The sequence below is a fragment of the Sciurus vulgaris genome (genome assembly GCF_902686455.1).
Source record: "Sciurus vulgaris genome assembly, chromosome: 8".
NCBI classification, from domain to species: Eukaryota; Metazoa; Chordata; class Mammalia; order Rodentia; family Sciuridae; genus Sciurus; species Sciurus vulgaris.
This window is the reverse complement of record NC_136468.1, coordinates 8,442,853-8,458,648: the sequence shown is the minus strand read 5'-3', so window position 1 is coordinate 8,458,648 and position 15,796 is coordinate 8,442,853. Positions and strand designations below refer to the sequence as shown.

The 15,796-nt window shown below is 40.1% G+C and overlaps 1 protein-coding gene and 1 long non-coding RNA gene across 3 annotated transcripts in view; one reads left to right on the top strand and one right to left on the bottom strand.

Moving 5' to 3' along the window:
* Positions 1-15,796, top strand: part of CNTNAP2 (contactin associated protein 2) — a 2,020,421-nt gene that overhangs the window by 1,823,825 nt on the left and 180,800 nt on the right. For both annotated transcript variants that reach the window (XM_079149276.1, XM_079149277.1), the window contains exon 18: positions 1,123-1,359. In XM_079149276.1, the coding sequence (XP_079005402.1) occupies positions 1,123-1,359 (237 nt within the window). The remainder of the gene's footprint in view (positions 1-1,122; positions 1,360-15,796) is intronic.
* LOC306667069 lies at positions 879-14,686 on the bottom strand. The gene is made up of 3 exons (XR_013765440.1): positions 13,277-14,686; positions 10,812-10,880; positions 879-1,193 (listed from the first exon to the last, which is right to left on the bottom strand). It is a non-coding gene; the product is annotated as an uncharacterized lncRNA (long non-coding RNA).

The following is a 15,796-nucleotide window of genomic DNA, read 5'->3' as shown; positions in this document are numbered from 1 at the left end:
GTGGCGCTTTGAGTCCTGGAGTAAACTCCTTCCCTTCCCCCAGCCCCAGTGTCCTTGTCTGTACCTACCTTGGCAGGTCATTGTGAGAATCGGGTGAAAAACTTAAGCGAGGTGCTAGTTCGACCACCTTCTACACAGCTATCAAAGACAGAGTAAACTGAGTTTTATTTTTATTAGATCTCTTTTCTAAAACCTCATCAGTTATTTCTTCCAATAATTTTATCAACTATTCATTTTGAGTATATATTTCCAGAAAAGTTGTTATTCTAAGATACAGACATATATAAATTTGTGTTCCTCCTTACATACAAGCTGCCTTTTTAAAAAAATGGCCATAGCCAAGGATATTACAGACACAAGTAAATCCACTTGTGACATAGACTTTGATGAATCCTTCTATGAAGTTTGTTACGAAGATTTTAGTACTTTCAGGCACATGAACCTCAGCCTAATTCTAATAACTTATTTCAAAATTCACAATAAACACGCTCTTCATGGTACGTGTTCTTGCAAAGACATTTAGACTAAAGCAATGAAATCTAACCCAACACAGCCATAAATATGACTTCTGTGTAAAATGATCAATTTCAACTCCCAACACCCCGGACAAGTCCCAGTTACCTTTAATGTGAACCTCAAAGCAAAGCATTTCATGAGACGAGAACCAAAACGTACAATCACATTTCAAATGGATTTATGCCTTCTGACTAATTGGCTTGTTAACTATGCTAATATATTCATGTCTCTCTGCCTTTTTATATTTCTTCCAGTAGATAATGCTATAGAACTGAATGTCACGAGATTAAAGAGCAAAGAAACTAAAGACTTGCATAAACCTCTTTTCTATAGGAAACCAGATTACATGATTTTTGTGTATCTCCAAACAGTTTATTTCTGTAGCAAATTTCTTGCTTCTCGGAAGGCAGGCTCTTTTAATTAGGTAGTATAGCCTAAAGGGAAAAGCTTTAACTTTTTCTGTTTAGACAAGAGCAACTTGAAAGCGACAATACTGGATGCTCTCAGCAGTCTTACGTCCTACCACAATTGTTTGGTCACAATGAGTGAAGACCGACACCAAGGCTGAGTTCTTCCCTGTGACCTCTTGCATTCTGTCATTCCCAGGTGGCGCTGGAGGGCAGCAAGGCTTTCTGGGCTGCATCCGCTCCTTGAGGATGAATGGAGTGACACTTGACCTGGAGGAAAGAGCCAAGGTCACATCCGGGTTCAAATCTGGGTGCTCGGGCCACTGCACCAGCTATGGGACCAACTGTGAGAACGGAGGCAAATGCATAGAAAAATACCATGGCTACTCCTGCGATTGCTCCAACACGGCCTACGACGGGACCTTTTGCAACAAAGGTAAGGCAGAACCGGTTCCAGACCCATTCTGTGACATCTTTCTAAGCGCACATCATCTACTGAATGTGGGTTTTTTTGGATGGAAATGAATGCATTTTATTCTGAGGGTCAGGTTATTAGAATTCCTCTCCCACCTCAGGGAGGAGGTTCCCCAAATCATTCCCTGAATGTGCTGTGTCAGCATCGCTGGGGTTTAGCCTAGACTGATACCCGCCCATCAAGGCATCCTCAGTAAGAGGAATAATGATACTGATAGTGACAGTGACTGGCCAAAGGAGCTCTCTTGTGAGTATAACTCGAGTCCAGTCTTAGCAACTGGAGGGACAGTGGGCTGCAGCAAAACCCCTAGGCTGCAACAGAGCAAATCAACAGCATCTCTGATCACCATGTTTTTCTAGTCTTAAATGAGTACTTGAATCAGCTTTAAATTGTGCAGAGCCCATGAGCAGAATACGAGGTCCCAAAACACAGGCATGTATTCATTTGGGGCATTCTCTGTGACCCCATGTGACCAGGAGAAAGTCATTCAACTGGTCTGTGGCTTCATTTCTCATGTGTAAATAAGGATGAAGAGAGGTGTGGCTGGCATTTTTCCCAAACGACAATAGAAATGCATGTCAATCACTCTTCTCTCTCAATGAATGTGTAGCATTTGGACAAAGTTTTATGTACACAGTTGGTGCATCTCTTAATAAGATGCTTTACATAAGTAGCCCACTCATGCCCTCATAAACATATGGAGGGTGGTTTTTGCTGGTGTTATTCACTCAGGTGCCACATACGGAAGAAGGAATTGTTCCACAGCATTGCTGTACTTCCAGGCTACTGCCTGTCAGGCTAGAATATGAGCATGCAAATGAGATCAGACAGGGTTTAAAGGATGAGCATGAGACGACAGCAACAAAGGTGGAAAGAACACCATTGCTGAATAATGCCATCACATATTAACAGTGCTGTTACAGTACATTTTTCTGCTCCAAACAACATGGTTCTGAGATTTTCCTGTGGCATACAATGGGACGGGCTTGCAGAGCACATTAATTTTGCACTTGGAGAAATGACAGTCTTGCAATTACCATTCATTGTGCTTGATGCTAATTTAATGCAGTCGCTTCCCTTGCCAAAGTACCGTCTGAATGCAATCAAATAAGCAGAAATGCCTGGGACATTCCACTGTGTAAGTCACGATTTAAAGGAAATCACACCCCCCTTATTTGGGGAGATTTAGGTTAAACACAGTAGCTCACACAAAATCTCTGCAGGTTAATAGGCAAGATTCATGAATATAAAAGCAGGGACATATTTTCAGTTTAGCTAATGTAAGTGAAGCCTGTGTGTTTCCTTTGACATTATTTTGAGGGGTTTACACAAAAGACATCTAAATAGTCTCTTAATATTTCTTCAGTAGTATGGATTACATTTGATACAATTAGTGGCTTTAACAAAAGAAAAGTCAGATTAAAAACTGCACAATCTATTTATTTGGAAAGGCTCTGTGAGCATCCTTCTGAGTGAAGACAAGTATGTAACACGTTTTGGGGGAAATGACATTGGCGCTGGGTTAGAGGAATCCTGTGGCCAAAGAGGAGGTGCAGGGTGCAGGGTGGCGTGGTCTGCACTGAGCAAGCTCCTTCATGCACCAGGAGAGGATGAGACGGTCTTCCTGCTGAGGCTCTGGTACTTCTGCTCTGGGCCTCACCACCAGGGTAACCAGCACCCACCCAAATGCTGCAGCCAAACTCAACCTCCAGAAAGAGGATCACACTCATTGGCCAAAGAATGAGCTCTCTGAGGTCTCTCCCTGTCCTCCTCGATGTAGGTCTGTACCAAGAGGATGCAGTAAAATGTTCACAGTATCTTGCTTGGTGAATAAAGCAAGACCCAACCCACCGCACACAACCAGATTACATGTTATATAAAATCAAAAGTACACACACATACACATGGAGGTGAGGAAAACAAACTGACAGTACATGACAAAAATGTTTTGCAGAACAGTTAAAATGCTGGCATCTTTTAAGTTTCTTTGTGGCTTACCTATATCTTCTAATATTTATAGAATGACACATTAGTTCTAATTTTAGTCTTTTTTTTTTTACTTCTTGGTTAAAAATAACAGTAGGAGGCGGAGTTCTTGCCCCAGTTATTTAAGAGTTAACTATCTCTGGTCAGAAAACACCTACCTTTTGTTGAAGAGGCTATCTTTTCTCCATTGCATATTTTTGGCACCTTTGTCTAGTATGAGAAAATTGTATTTATTTGGGTTTGTGTCCATGTCCTCTATTCTGTAACATTGATCTACCTGTCTATTTTGGTACCAATACCATGCTGTTTTTGTTACTATTCTTTGTAATAGAGTTGAAGATTTGGTATTGCGATATCCCCTGCTTCGCTCTTTCTACTGAGAATTGCTTTAGCTATTCTGGGTTTCTTATTCTTCCAGATGAATTTCATAATTGCTTGCTCTACTTCTGTAAGGTACACCATTGGGATTTTAATTGGAATTGCATTGAATCTGTATAGCACTTTTGGTAGTATGGCCATTTTGACAATATTAATTCTGCCTATCCAAGAACATGGGAGATCTTTCCATCTTCTAAGATTTTCTTTAATTTCTTTCTTTAGTGTTCTGTAGTTCTCATTGTAGAGGTCTTTCACCTCTTTTGTGAGATTGATTCCCAAGTATTTTATTTTTTTCGAGGCTATTGTGAATGGGGTAGTTTTCCTAATTTCTCTTTCTGAAGATTCATCACTTATGTATAAAAATGCATTGGATTTATGAGCATAGATCTTGTAACCTGCTACTTTACTGAATTCACTTATGAGTTCTAAGAATTTTCTGGTGGAATTTCCAGGTTCCTCTAAATATATAATCATGTCATCAGCGAACAGGGATAGTTTGAGTTCCTCTTTTCCAATTCGTATCCCTTTAATTTCTTTGGTTTGTCTAATTGCTCTGGCTAGAGTCTCAAGAACGATATTGAATAGAAGTGGTGAAAGAGGGCATCCCTGTCTTGTTCCAGTTTTTAGGGGGAATGCTTTCAGTTTTTCACCATTTAGAATGATATGGGCCATGGGCAACAGAATGAAACTCAATCCCTATCTCTCACCCTGCACAAAACTCAACTCAAAATGGATCAAGGATCTCGGAATCAGACCAGAGACCCAGCATCTTATAGAAGAAAAAGTAGGTCCAAACCTTCAACTTGTTGGCTTAGGATCAGACTTCCTTAACAGGACTCCCATAGCACAAGAAATAAAAGCTAGAATCAACCACTGTGATAGATTCAAACTAAAAAGCTTTCTCTCAGTGAAGGAAACTATCAGTAATGTGAAGAGAGAGCCTATAGAGTGGGAGAATATCTTTGCCACTCATACTTCAGATAGAGCGCTAATTTCCAGAATCTATGAAGAACTCAAAAAACTCTACACCAAGAATACAAATAACCCAGTCAGCAAATGGGCTAAGGAAATGAACAGACACTTCACAGAAGAAGATCTACAAGCAATCAATATATATATGAAAAATGTTCAACATCTCTAGTAATAAGAGAAATGCAAATCAAAACTACCCTAAGATTTCATCTCACCCCAATTAGAATGGCGATTATCAAGAACACAAGCAACAATAGGTGTTGAAGAGGATGTGGGGAAAAAGGTACACTCATACATTGCTGGTGGGGCTGCAAATTAGTGCAGCCACTCTGGAAAGCAGTATCGAGATTCCTCAGAAAGCTTGGAATGGACCTACCATTTGACCCAGCTATCCCACTCCTTGGCCTCTACCCAAAGGACTTAAAATCAGCATACTACAGAGATACAGCCACATCAATGCTCATAGCTGCTCAATTCACTATAGCCAGATTGTGGAACCAACCTAGATGCCCTTCAGTTGATGAATGGATAAAGAAACTGTGGCATATATATACAATGGAATATTACTCCACCATGAAGAATGATAAAATTATGGCATTTGCAGGCAAATGGATGAAATTGGAGGATATCATGCTAAGTGAGATAAGCCAATCTCAAAAAACTAAAGGACAAATGATCTCGCTGATATGCGGATGAGGACATATAAGGGGGGTAGGAGGGGTTAGCATTAGGGTTAGGGTTAGGTTTAGGATTAGGGATAAGGAGGGTGGTAAGAATGGAGGAAGGAAGGACTGTATAGAGGGAAAGAGGGGAGGGAGGGGTGGGGGGGAAGGGAAAAAAATAACCGAATGAATCAAATAATATTGCCCTATGTAAATTTATGATTTTTAATTAAAATAAATAAATAAATAAAGAAGAAATTGTAATAATAATCATTAGCAGGTATGTCTGGTTTGCTAGAAATTTAAATATTCACAAGTTTTTAAAAATATTGTATCATGATTTATAGTATTCAATAACTTAATGATTTGATTAAGCTTGGGAGTGAAGCAAATACTTCATCGTGTTTCTTTATAAGGTAAATGTAAAAATCACTGATCAGAACCAAATTTGATGTTTTTTAGAACTTTTAATGATAACAAAATTAACATTTGTATAATACCTAGCAGCTTTTTAAAAAAATTACTCTCAAATGTATTACCTAAATTGGCCTTCATATCGACATTTTAAGATATGTAATAAATAACATTGCTATTTTTAGAAGTGAAAATATATATATATTATCGATATAAATTTATTATAAAGATTTGAAAACAAAGTTTATGTATTAAATTTCTTTTGGTTGTATTATAAAAAGGTACCTACTCTTTCTCTTCTCATCCCTAGAAAATTGCATTGTCAGAATTGACTAAAAGTTTTTCTTTATTTGACCCTGTACCCTTTACTTCAAAATGAAATCTTAAAAATTGTAACAGCAAAAAATAAAATGCAAATTATCTATAAAAAAAACCTATGTATTTTGTACATAGTATGAGAGTTTAAAATACTGTGAATGAATTATGCATAAAAAAGAAAATTTTTGATAAAACAGTTGATTTCCATGATACCGGTATAGTGAACAGATTTTTTTTTTTTTTTTTTTTTTTTTTTTTTTACTGAGTCTAACTTAAAAGAATTATTAGGCTAGGGCAGCAAATACGGGCAGCTGACATCTTTTATCAGGTGTAAAATAAATTGACATGCTTATTAAAAAAAAAAAAAAAGAAAACACCTACCTATTAACTAAAAATCATTACACATCTACTCATACTCTCTGGAGTGGAGTAGCATGCCAAGTGAAGATCGCATATAATTAAGTTACCCTTGAAAATCCATCTCGGTGCATTTAATGGAGTCCATTTTTTCATAGGGGTCCCAAGTAATCACCCTTCCTATGGGCCTTTCTGGGGCCAGGTTGTGTGAAAATGAAAACCTGAGGCACTTGTATCTCACTCAGACCACTGAGAGGTTCACGCTAGGACTGGCTTGGGTTCCCACGGGGCCCAAGGGGACAGGCATATGGGCCAGGTTTCCCCCTGTGTAGTGTTAGCTGCCCTGGGGGAACAGAGAACCAGCAGCCCACACTATTAAATTCTGTCGCTCTTTCTCCTCTTCCTCCTTTTCCCTCTCCCTCCTCTCCTCCCATCAGTGTGATCTTTATCTAGGTATCTACTCCTTTCTCTGACTCCACCCCTCTCCATTCCCCACCCACTTTCCCTCTCTCCCTTTCTTTTGCTTGAGTGCAAGGTTGAATTTGTAAGTCATGGTTCTATGGCTGCCACATCATTGAACTTAGGAAGACAGAGCTGAGCCCAAACAGGTCCCTCGTAATTCTAATTTGCTTTGTGGATGATATGCATAAAGTCTATCACCCACCAGCAAGGAAAAAAAAAACCCACATTTGTGAAGTTCTTGTCTATGGTCTAACCTCCTATTGGAAATGGCTCCCACAACCCTTTTCAAATAGAGCCATAAAGATTTGATCACCAGTTGAGGTTTATCTCTCCCAGAGCTATTTGCATCTTAAACAGGACTGCTGACTTGGAATTCCTCATGTTTTGAAGATAGTACAAGGGCATTCTGGAAACACCACACTAGACCACCAGGCCCATCCTTCATCTATCTACAAAAAATTGTGCAGTCTGCCATCTTCTCGGATTTCCCCAACCAGCAGCTATTTAATTCAGCTGAGACAGGTCCATCCCATAGTAGAATTGCTTGGCAGGCCATTGGCTGAGGTTGTGGATGCTTCCAGGAGCAGAGATTGCCCCTTCCTACGAGGAAGTCTTAGCTGTGAGTCTTTGTGCCCAACATCACGGGAAATCTCCACTGGGTATCAAATGAGTAGTTGTTTTGCTATGCCACAGACAGTTTTCTCTAACCAAGCTATTCTTCCATGGATAGTCAAACCCCAAATTCAAGCATTTTGTGATTATCAAAGTCATTTTCAATAACAACCAACAATTAACAGCATAGTTTGAAGCTTACTCTCTCTGTGTCAGTTCTGTATTTTTAAAGCAAGGAAGGAAAATAACAAATCTACAGTGGCTAAAGCAATTTCTGCATCTGATTTTTGTAGTCCAATGTATGGTGAAGGGTGGCCCCAAACTTCACATCCACATAAAACCCCAGAATGTGACCTTGTTCAGAAAGAGGATCTTTACATAAGTAATTAAGTCATGGTGAGATCTTACTGCATGGGGTGGGCCCCAAATCCAATAGTGTGTCTTATCAGAAGAAAGAACAGAGAGACATATAGACACACAAAAAGAAGGCCCTCCGAAGGCAGAGACAGGGGAAACACTGGGGAATGATAAAGATGATGATATTCAGCGCATGTATGAATAAAGTGACAACAAATCTCGCTATTGCGTATAATTATAATGCACCAATAAAAATATAGGAAGAAAAAAGACAGAGGCAGAGACAAGAGTGATGCTCTGAAGGTCAAGGTCTGCCTAGGACTTTCAAGCTGGAAGAGGCAAGGGAGGGTCCTTCCTGAGAGTCTTGGAAGAAGCATGAGCCCGACACACCTTAATTTCAACTTCCGGCCTCCAAAACTGAGGGAGAATACATCTCTCTTGTTCCAAGGTGTCCAGTGTTGGTGCTTTGTTGTGAAAACTCTGGGAAAATAAGACAAGCGCTAATAAAGCCTGCAGGCTTTGTTCCTGCTCTAAACAATAATAACAGCTGGCTGAGAATTTACAGTACGCTGGGCAGCATGCTAAGCCCTTTAATGGCATTAGCAGCACTGAATCCTCACCATGACCAGGTGAGATAGTGGCTATTATTACCACCCCCATTTTACAGAGAAGAAAACTGAGACAGATGGGTGGAGTAACTGGCCCCAAGACCCACTCCCATACTAGTAAGTGGCCACACTTCCTGTCCTTTATTTTTATATCCACTAGAATCAGCTTCTAGTCCTAAAGCTTTTCGGTCATTAGGATTGAGTAATAAAAAAAAGAAAAAAAGTTGGAGTATCATTGGATGCAGAGTTTATCATAATAAAAATAGGATCCAAGACTTTTATGCCACATTTAGGCATAAAGTACATTTATTTGTTGATGCATTTACCATTCACTGAATACCATCTTAGTTGATTTTGTGCTGCTAAGAAGTACTACCACAAACTGAATAATTTATAAGGAAAAGGAATTTCCTCGATTCTTAGTTCTGAAGGCTGGGACGTCCAAGGCTGAGGGGCCCACATCTGGCAAGGGCCTGCACGTATCTCATGGTAGCAGGAAGAAAGGCAAGAGAACACAGGAGAGCAAGAGCAGTATGGGCCCGTCTCGTAACTACTCCACTCCCAGCACGCCAGCATTAATCCCCCCATGAGGGCCAAGAGTCCAAGACCCCATCACACTGTTGCACTGGGGACTGAGTTTCCAGTGGAAATTCCAGTGGAATTCGAAGGACACATTCTAATCATAGCAAACTCTAATGTACCTGGAAGCTTCGGATGTGTAGTTGAGTCTGGTCACACCAAAATTTTCAAAACATTTCAATGGTTTCTAGACACAAAATCAGCAACGTCTGGAGTATATGATAGCAACGCACATGAACTTGCTGTCACTCAGGCTGCTGAAAACAACTCATTACGATTCCTTCACTGAGCCAAGTTTAGCAAGAACTTATCATCAAGAGGTGCAAAAATATCCCTTAATTCACTTGTCTGCACTTTTTTCCTATAAAAATGTTCTTGTTCATCTGCCAAACCAGGACTGCAGTTGAAAGCAACTTATCTTTAAACACTGTGAAACCATTTTCTGATTTTATGGAGTTCTGAATTCTTCTCAAGCATTTGAGTGTTTGTTGCTTACATAAAAACCAAAATGTGAAGGTCTAAGGTCTCAGGACTGCGAAAAGGCTAAGAGTGACTGGTGGACGGTTCAGTCATAGCAGAGTTTCATCATTTATGGTCACATGCATGCAGATCACCTGCACTGTGGCTCAGGTACAGCTCCTCCTAGTACTCCTCCGAGTACCAAGACATCCACTTAGATTTTATGTTCTGTACTATTTATGCAGCCAATTCAAGTCCCTACCTGGAAAGTGGATTAAGGAATCAGAGGTGAGTTTGAATCCAACTTCCTCCCTTTCTTGCTGGGTAACCTTGAGAAAAGCATTCAATGTCAGGGAGCCTCATCTTCAGGAATACATAATATGTACCTTCTAAGGCCACTGTGAGGATATGTGGGATCCTGTGAGCAAATTTCCAGACAGAGAACCTGGCACACATCAGTCCAACAGCAGAGGTCACTTTTTGTTCTTGTTCTTCCCTTTTTTGACTGTGCTTCTCTTTTTACTTTAAATTATGCCGTCCTGTAATCCCTGCCTAAAAATTCTAACTGCCAGTTGCCAAACTGCCATCATTTCAAAGACCCCCTGAGAACCAATTGTCACTTTGGTGCTTCAGAAGCAATAGCAATATCATAAAATTTCATTTCTACTTAATTTTGGTCACAGTTTTAGTATTCTGAAGGTAAAACAAAGTCTCGAAAGCTCAGTCACTGAGGGGCTGAGAAGAGTGTGGAAGACTCTGGAAGATGTGACTGGAGACAACACCCAATATGTCTCAGGGGTCACATCTGGTAGTACAGTTCCTGGCAAAGTGTCCATCCCTGCCAAGAGCCACATGGGATCACCAGCATCTTCTTCAGACATCCCTTTCCCATGGAGGAAGGCCTAAGCTCAAGTCCAGGTTAAACCTCTACAGGAGAGATTTTCCATCCTGTCCCCTAGAGGAACATTTCATGTGGGATGGGAGGAGTTTGGTTTGCCAAAAGCAATTTCAAGGCTGCATAAATTGATTCTCCACAGTTCCAGATCTGAAACAGGCCACAGTAAATCCATGGTGCACCCTTTTAAGAGTGGGTTAAAAGGCTTTTAAGGAAAAATAGTTAATATAAAATATTATAAGCAAGTGGAAGAGGAGAAAAGTGGGGGAAACCAGTGTTACGCATCTTAGCATCTCATCCCTCTATGAAAGTAGTGTAGCTGTTGGCAACCAGGACTTGTTTTTTCAGGCCTACCTTCCAGGTCGATAATCCCTGCTTGGAAGACAGCTTCACAGCAGTGGGAAGAGAGAGTTTCATGGACTTCTTTTTCATTTCCAAATGGAACAGGAGGTTTGATCATTTTGGAAGAAGGCCCAAAGAACAAGAATAGAATCATTTTATTTTTTTTTTCCTTTTTCCTCTTAGAGTATTTTTCAAGAAGAGAAAATATCCCTTCTCTATTAATGTGTTTCTTAAATCTTCAGGCCTTAGGAGGCAACTTGAAAGTATCATGGTAGCACATGAGATGATCTGCTTAAAAGTTTTAAAAAGAGGAAAGTAGAGAAGAGAAAGAGTGAGAAAAACTTACAGATGAAAACCCACAAATATTTGTAGACAAAAGAAGATGCTCTTGACTCCAGAAGTCGAAGCTGCAGAGATGGCAGGCAAGTTCACGTGATTTCACCATAGAATTTTCTGAGGGTAAACTAATAACTTCCCCCTCACCTGCAGATCTCCTTGGGGTCCCTGGTTAAGGAAAACCTGGTCAATTAACATTCTCGAAGAAGAGATTTAAAACCAGTGGGTAAAAGCAGGTCCTTCGTAAAACTCTAAACGTAATAGAGGACAAAGGTTTTGAATTTTGCTTTGATTGTAGGATAAATAGCATTTTTTTTCAAGTTTGAACTGTTTTCTAATCCCTACCAAGTTGAGGAGTCGACCGGATTTTTTCCTGCAAGTTTTTAATGTGTGTTGAGTGTTTTACATTTCCCATTCTTCAGCACCAACTTTACTCTAAATACTGTAAAGTTTACAAAAATAACAATCTTTTCTCATGTATTAGCTCCATGATTTCTTCTGAAACTCTGTACTTTTTTTTCATACGTGTAAAAGGAATCAGTCTGAATCAGTCGAAATTGTCCTAGGGTTTTGTTTTTAAATTGCTCGTTTGCAAGCAGGTCCATTCACCCACCAGCGTCCACGTTGCCTGTGAGTACTTCCCAGGTTGTGGGCCATGAAGTTCCCCCCTAAGGAGCATTTCCTCCGCCCCACGATTGTTTTGCGTGCTCGTCATTTCTGACGGGCAGCTCTGTCCCTAGCAGTGGGGCTCTTTCTAGGCATCTGCTGGCCAGAGGAAATTTATTTTCTTAAATGATCAAGTCTAAGAGTCTTAGAAACTGACTTAATATAACCTAATAGCCCTTTGTATAGATCAACCTGTAAATCTATTATTCATTTATTTTTATTTCTGCCAATCTTAGTAATGGTTGATTTAGATAAACCAGCATTGTAATCTATTTTCCAGTTAAAACCAAACCCTGAGGAAATGGAAATTCTTACAGTCATCATGTTCTCTGAGCCACTTCTCACTGGCATTTGAGTGTATTATATTCATATTCTCATGAGAACAGGACACAGGGCACAATGGAACATTTAACGGGGACTGGCATGTTCTCTAGCTATATCTTCCAAGGGATAAGGAGGATTCTGAAGTACGCAAGTTCTGTAGAGCAAAACTCTCAATTCGATTGAATTCTTGCCAGTGAAAGGTAACATGGCTCTGTTCTGTATGAACGAAGTAAGATCCAGGGACTTGATCGTGACTAGTGTCATTTCATGCACACTGAGCCCAAGTGCAGTGAGACGTGGGAACACAGGCTGCCAGCCTGCTGGGTGGGAAGCAAGGCTTTGGCATGAGGAGGTGAGACCAGCTTAGAATGAGTGCAGAGGACAGAGCCAGTTGAAGCCAGGGGAACAGACAGAGGCTGGTGAGGCCTGGATGCGGTAGCTCACAAGGAGATCCTGGCAGGAGAGCGACCCTCTGAGTCCCGTCCAAGGGGAGCATGCTCATAGTCTTGGGTAGGGGCTGCTCCAGGGAGAAGACCCCTTGAAAAACATTTGTCATGAAAGAATCTCAGGTCTAAAAATTCAAGAAGTCCTAGGAACCTCGAACATGACAAAAATAAAAACCATTTAAAGACGTATCATTAAAACCCAAAGAAAAAAATTTTTTAAACATTCTAATGTTTTAAATTGCCCCTGATAATATAATTGACAGTTGTAAGAAATTCTTATTCACTTTTAAAATTATAAAATTGAGTTGCTTAGAAAATGCCAAAAAAATTTTCAGGATTTATTCGGTTTAATTCATTTTCTTCTTGTGCCCTACCAGTCGCTAACATTTTGTAAGCCTTTTCTTCTTTGGTTGCTAAGATTAAAGGAATAGGAATTTTTTTCCCCATTTTCCAAAACTTCACTGTAATAATAAATATCCTTTTTTCAAAACCCCATTCTTCTCCCCGTCTCTTCCCTAATCCCGACTTGCAGAGAACTTTATAGGAACCCAGTGAACACCCTCTCTTTGAGCTTTTCTACTTTAAAGACACCAATTCGAGACAGATCAACAAATTACTATATAAATAACAGGTTATCCTTGCTTTTAGTTAAAGATCTTCTTAAAACTTCTTTTTATTAACTATAACATTAACACCGCCAGTTACCTTGCAGAGTCCTGCTTCCTCAGATGTTGAAGTATAACAGCAGAGAAGCGCCAAGGCAAGCATGGAGTAGAAAGGAAGAAGCTTTACTTAAAGAACAGTAAAACAGACTTTTCCCGGGAGGAAGAAGGGGACCCAAAGGCGGGAATCCGTGGGATGAGGATGTCCCTTTTATACATCTAGAGTTCCCTCTGTTCTCCTGCGTTCTTCTCCTGCCTCTTGTTCATTTCCCTGAATCCTGCACAGTGACTGGGAGCTGCTGGTGGGGGCCGCAGGGGAGGAGCAGCTGGGCTGGAAGGGCCCAGGTGGAGTCCTGGGCAGGAAGGGAGCTGAGCCCAGGGGGCATTGACTAACAGCTCCCTGCCTGCTCAGCAGGTGCTTCATTTACAACCTTTGGGGAGGGTAGTAGAGGCAGGTGATCTTGGTAATCCAAGGGCTCTGGAGAGGTGCACATTCCAATCTCCCAGGGGCGGTCTCCAACTTCCAGGACTCAAATCTGCTTTTATTTTCTTGATTCCACCCGATCACCTATCTACACTGACTGCCTGTCTTTAATTCTGGCTTCAACATTACAAAATTTTATTTGAACATTCTGAAGTTCAAACTTAACTAATACAGATTTGCTCCCCTCGTTTGTAGAGATGACATTCTTCCACTCCAGGGACCAGTTTTACTTCCTGTGTTTCTCCCCTGGAGCTGAGTCAAATATGGCTCACAGAAGCATCCCAAACTCTAGTCCCTCTGGAGAAGGTTCTCCTAACAGTCCTCGCAAACACCAGACCATTCTTTCAAATCTCATTTTCCACCCTATTCTTGTGACCAGCAACACAATCAGCACTGAACTAATTTGGGTTTCTTGTTTGTTTTTATTTTACTTTATTTTGGTTTTTGTTTTGTTTTGTTTTTGCGGTACCACGTGTTGAACCCAGGGCCTGACACCTGCGAGGCAAACACTCTAAACTACACCCGCAGCCCTTTTTTCATTATTGTTAATTTATTTTAAGACAAGTTCTCCCCAAGTTGCCCAGGCTGGCCTCCAACTTACAATCCTCTGGCCTCAGCCTCCCAAGTGACTGGGATTATAGGTGTACACCACGGTATCCTGTTCCAATTTTGTCTTTAAGAAAGAGAAATTGGTACTTTTTGAGATTCTTCCAGTTAAAGAGAGAAGCTACTGTTATATAAAACAGTGAAACAAGAATCACTTGAATTCCATCCCAATATTATTGCAAAGAAAAGTGAACAATTGTCTTGGCATTCAGTTTCTTTATAAATTTCAGCAACTACGTGAAATACATTATTCACAGGACTGGAAGGATCAAATAAGTTGATGCATGAGGAAGTACTTTAGAAAGCATTAGTAATATGCATTGCAAACTATTATTGTGATTATTAATATTTTTTAGGACCTGAAGTTGAGGATCTCCATGGTGAGAGTCCTACAAAGGATAACATGTTGCCATCCAAAAGCAACCAGGAAATCCTGCATGGATACTGTCCACACTGGTTGTATCACTATAATTGTCAGAAAAAAGCCAGACCCTTCACCTATTGACATCAATGTCTCCATACAGAGTGAGACGCATTATCTAGACACTCAGCAATCACAAAGCGCAGCCAGACTGCATACCTCAGAGTTACATGTTTCATGGCATGCGGTGATGTACTCAGTCATTCCAACACTTAGATGCCATGCCCCTGAGAATTTCCATCTCTGTCATGGAATTGTCACGAATCCCTTCTCCTGGATCATCCCTGAAGCAGTGACCACACTTGAGATTAACTGAGAGTGGATTGTGAAGTGTCCTCTTAAAGTCATTGCTGGGATCTTTAGCAAATAATACTCGTTCCTTGGATATCTCATAGAGTTTCAGAAAATAAAAAGCAACCACTGTATTCTAGAAACTTCATTTGAAAGTCTTCTTATCCCTAGGGATTGATAGTCTCTCTGCCTCCTCGTTTTTAAAGATGGCAACTCCAACTCAGATTAGTGAGGTCCAGACTTTTCTCATCTAAGCCAAACTTAACAGAGATATCTGCACAAGCCCATAGCTAGTCGCTTCTCAGTTTTCAGAAGCTGAAGTTAATAAAGCTGTACATAAAATGCTTTCTAAAACTTTACTATTGAAGTCATTTATAAATCCCTTTTAAATAGGTCTATCTTAGTTCATTGACTTTTGTATTTCCTTAAATGTTTTATAATAGAATCTTATAAATTCAGTTAAAAATATAAACTAGGTCATGTAAATCAAATGAAAACAGTAGACTAAGTTATAAATTTCAAACAAGTTTGTAGTTCCCCTTCTCTGTTTGCGAGGTTAACATGCTATCTTCTGTGGCTTTGGACAAAATCCTCCTGAATCATGAGCCACATGTCACTATTGTAGGACTTTGTAATTTCCTTAAAAATATCAAAGTTCAAATTGTTTTATTTCTATGACTAAAATGAATTTACCATTATTCAGACTTTTATCTTTTGCCCTAACATTCAAATGTCACTGGGTTACCTATTTCAACACTTCT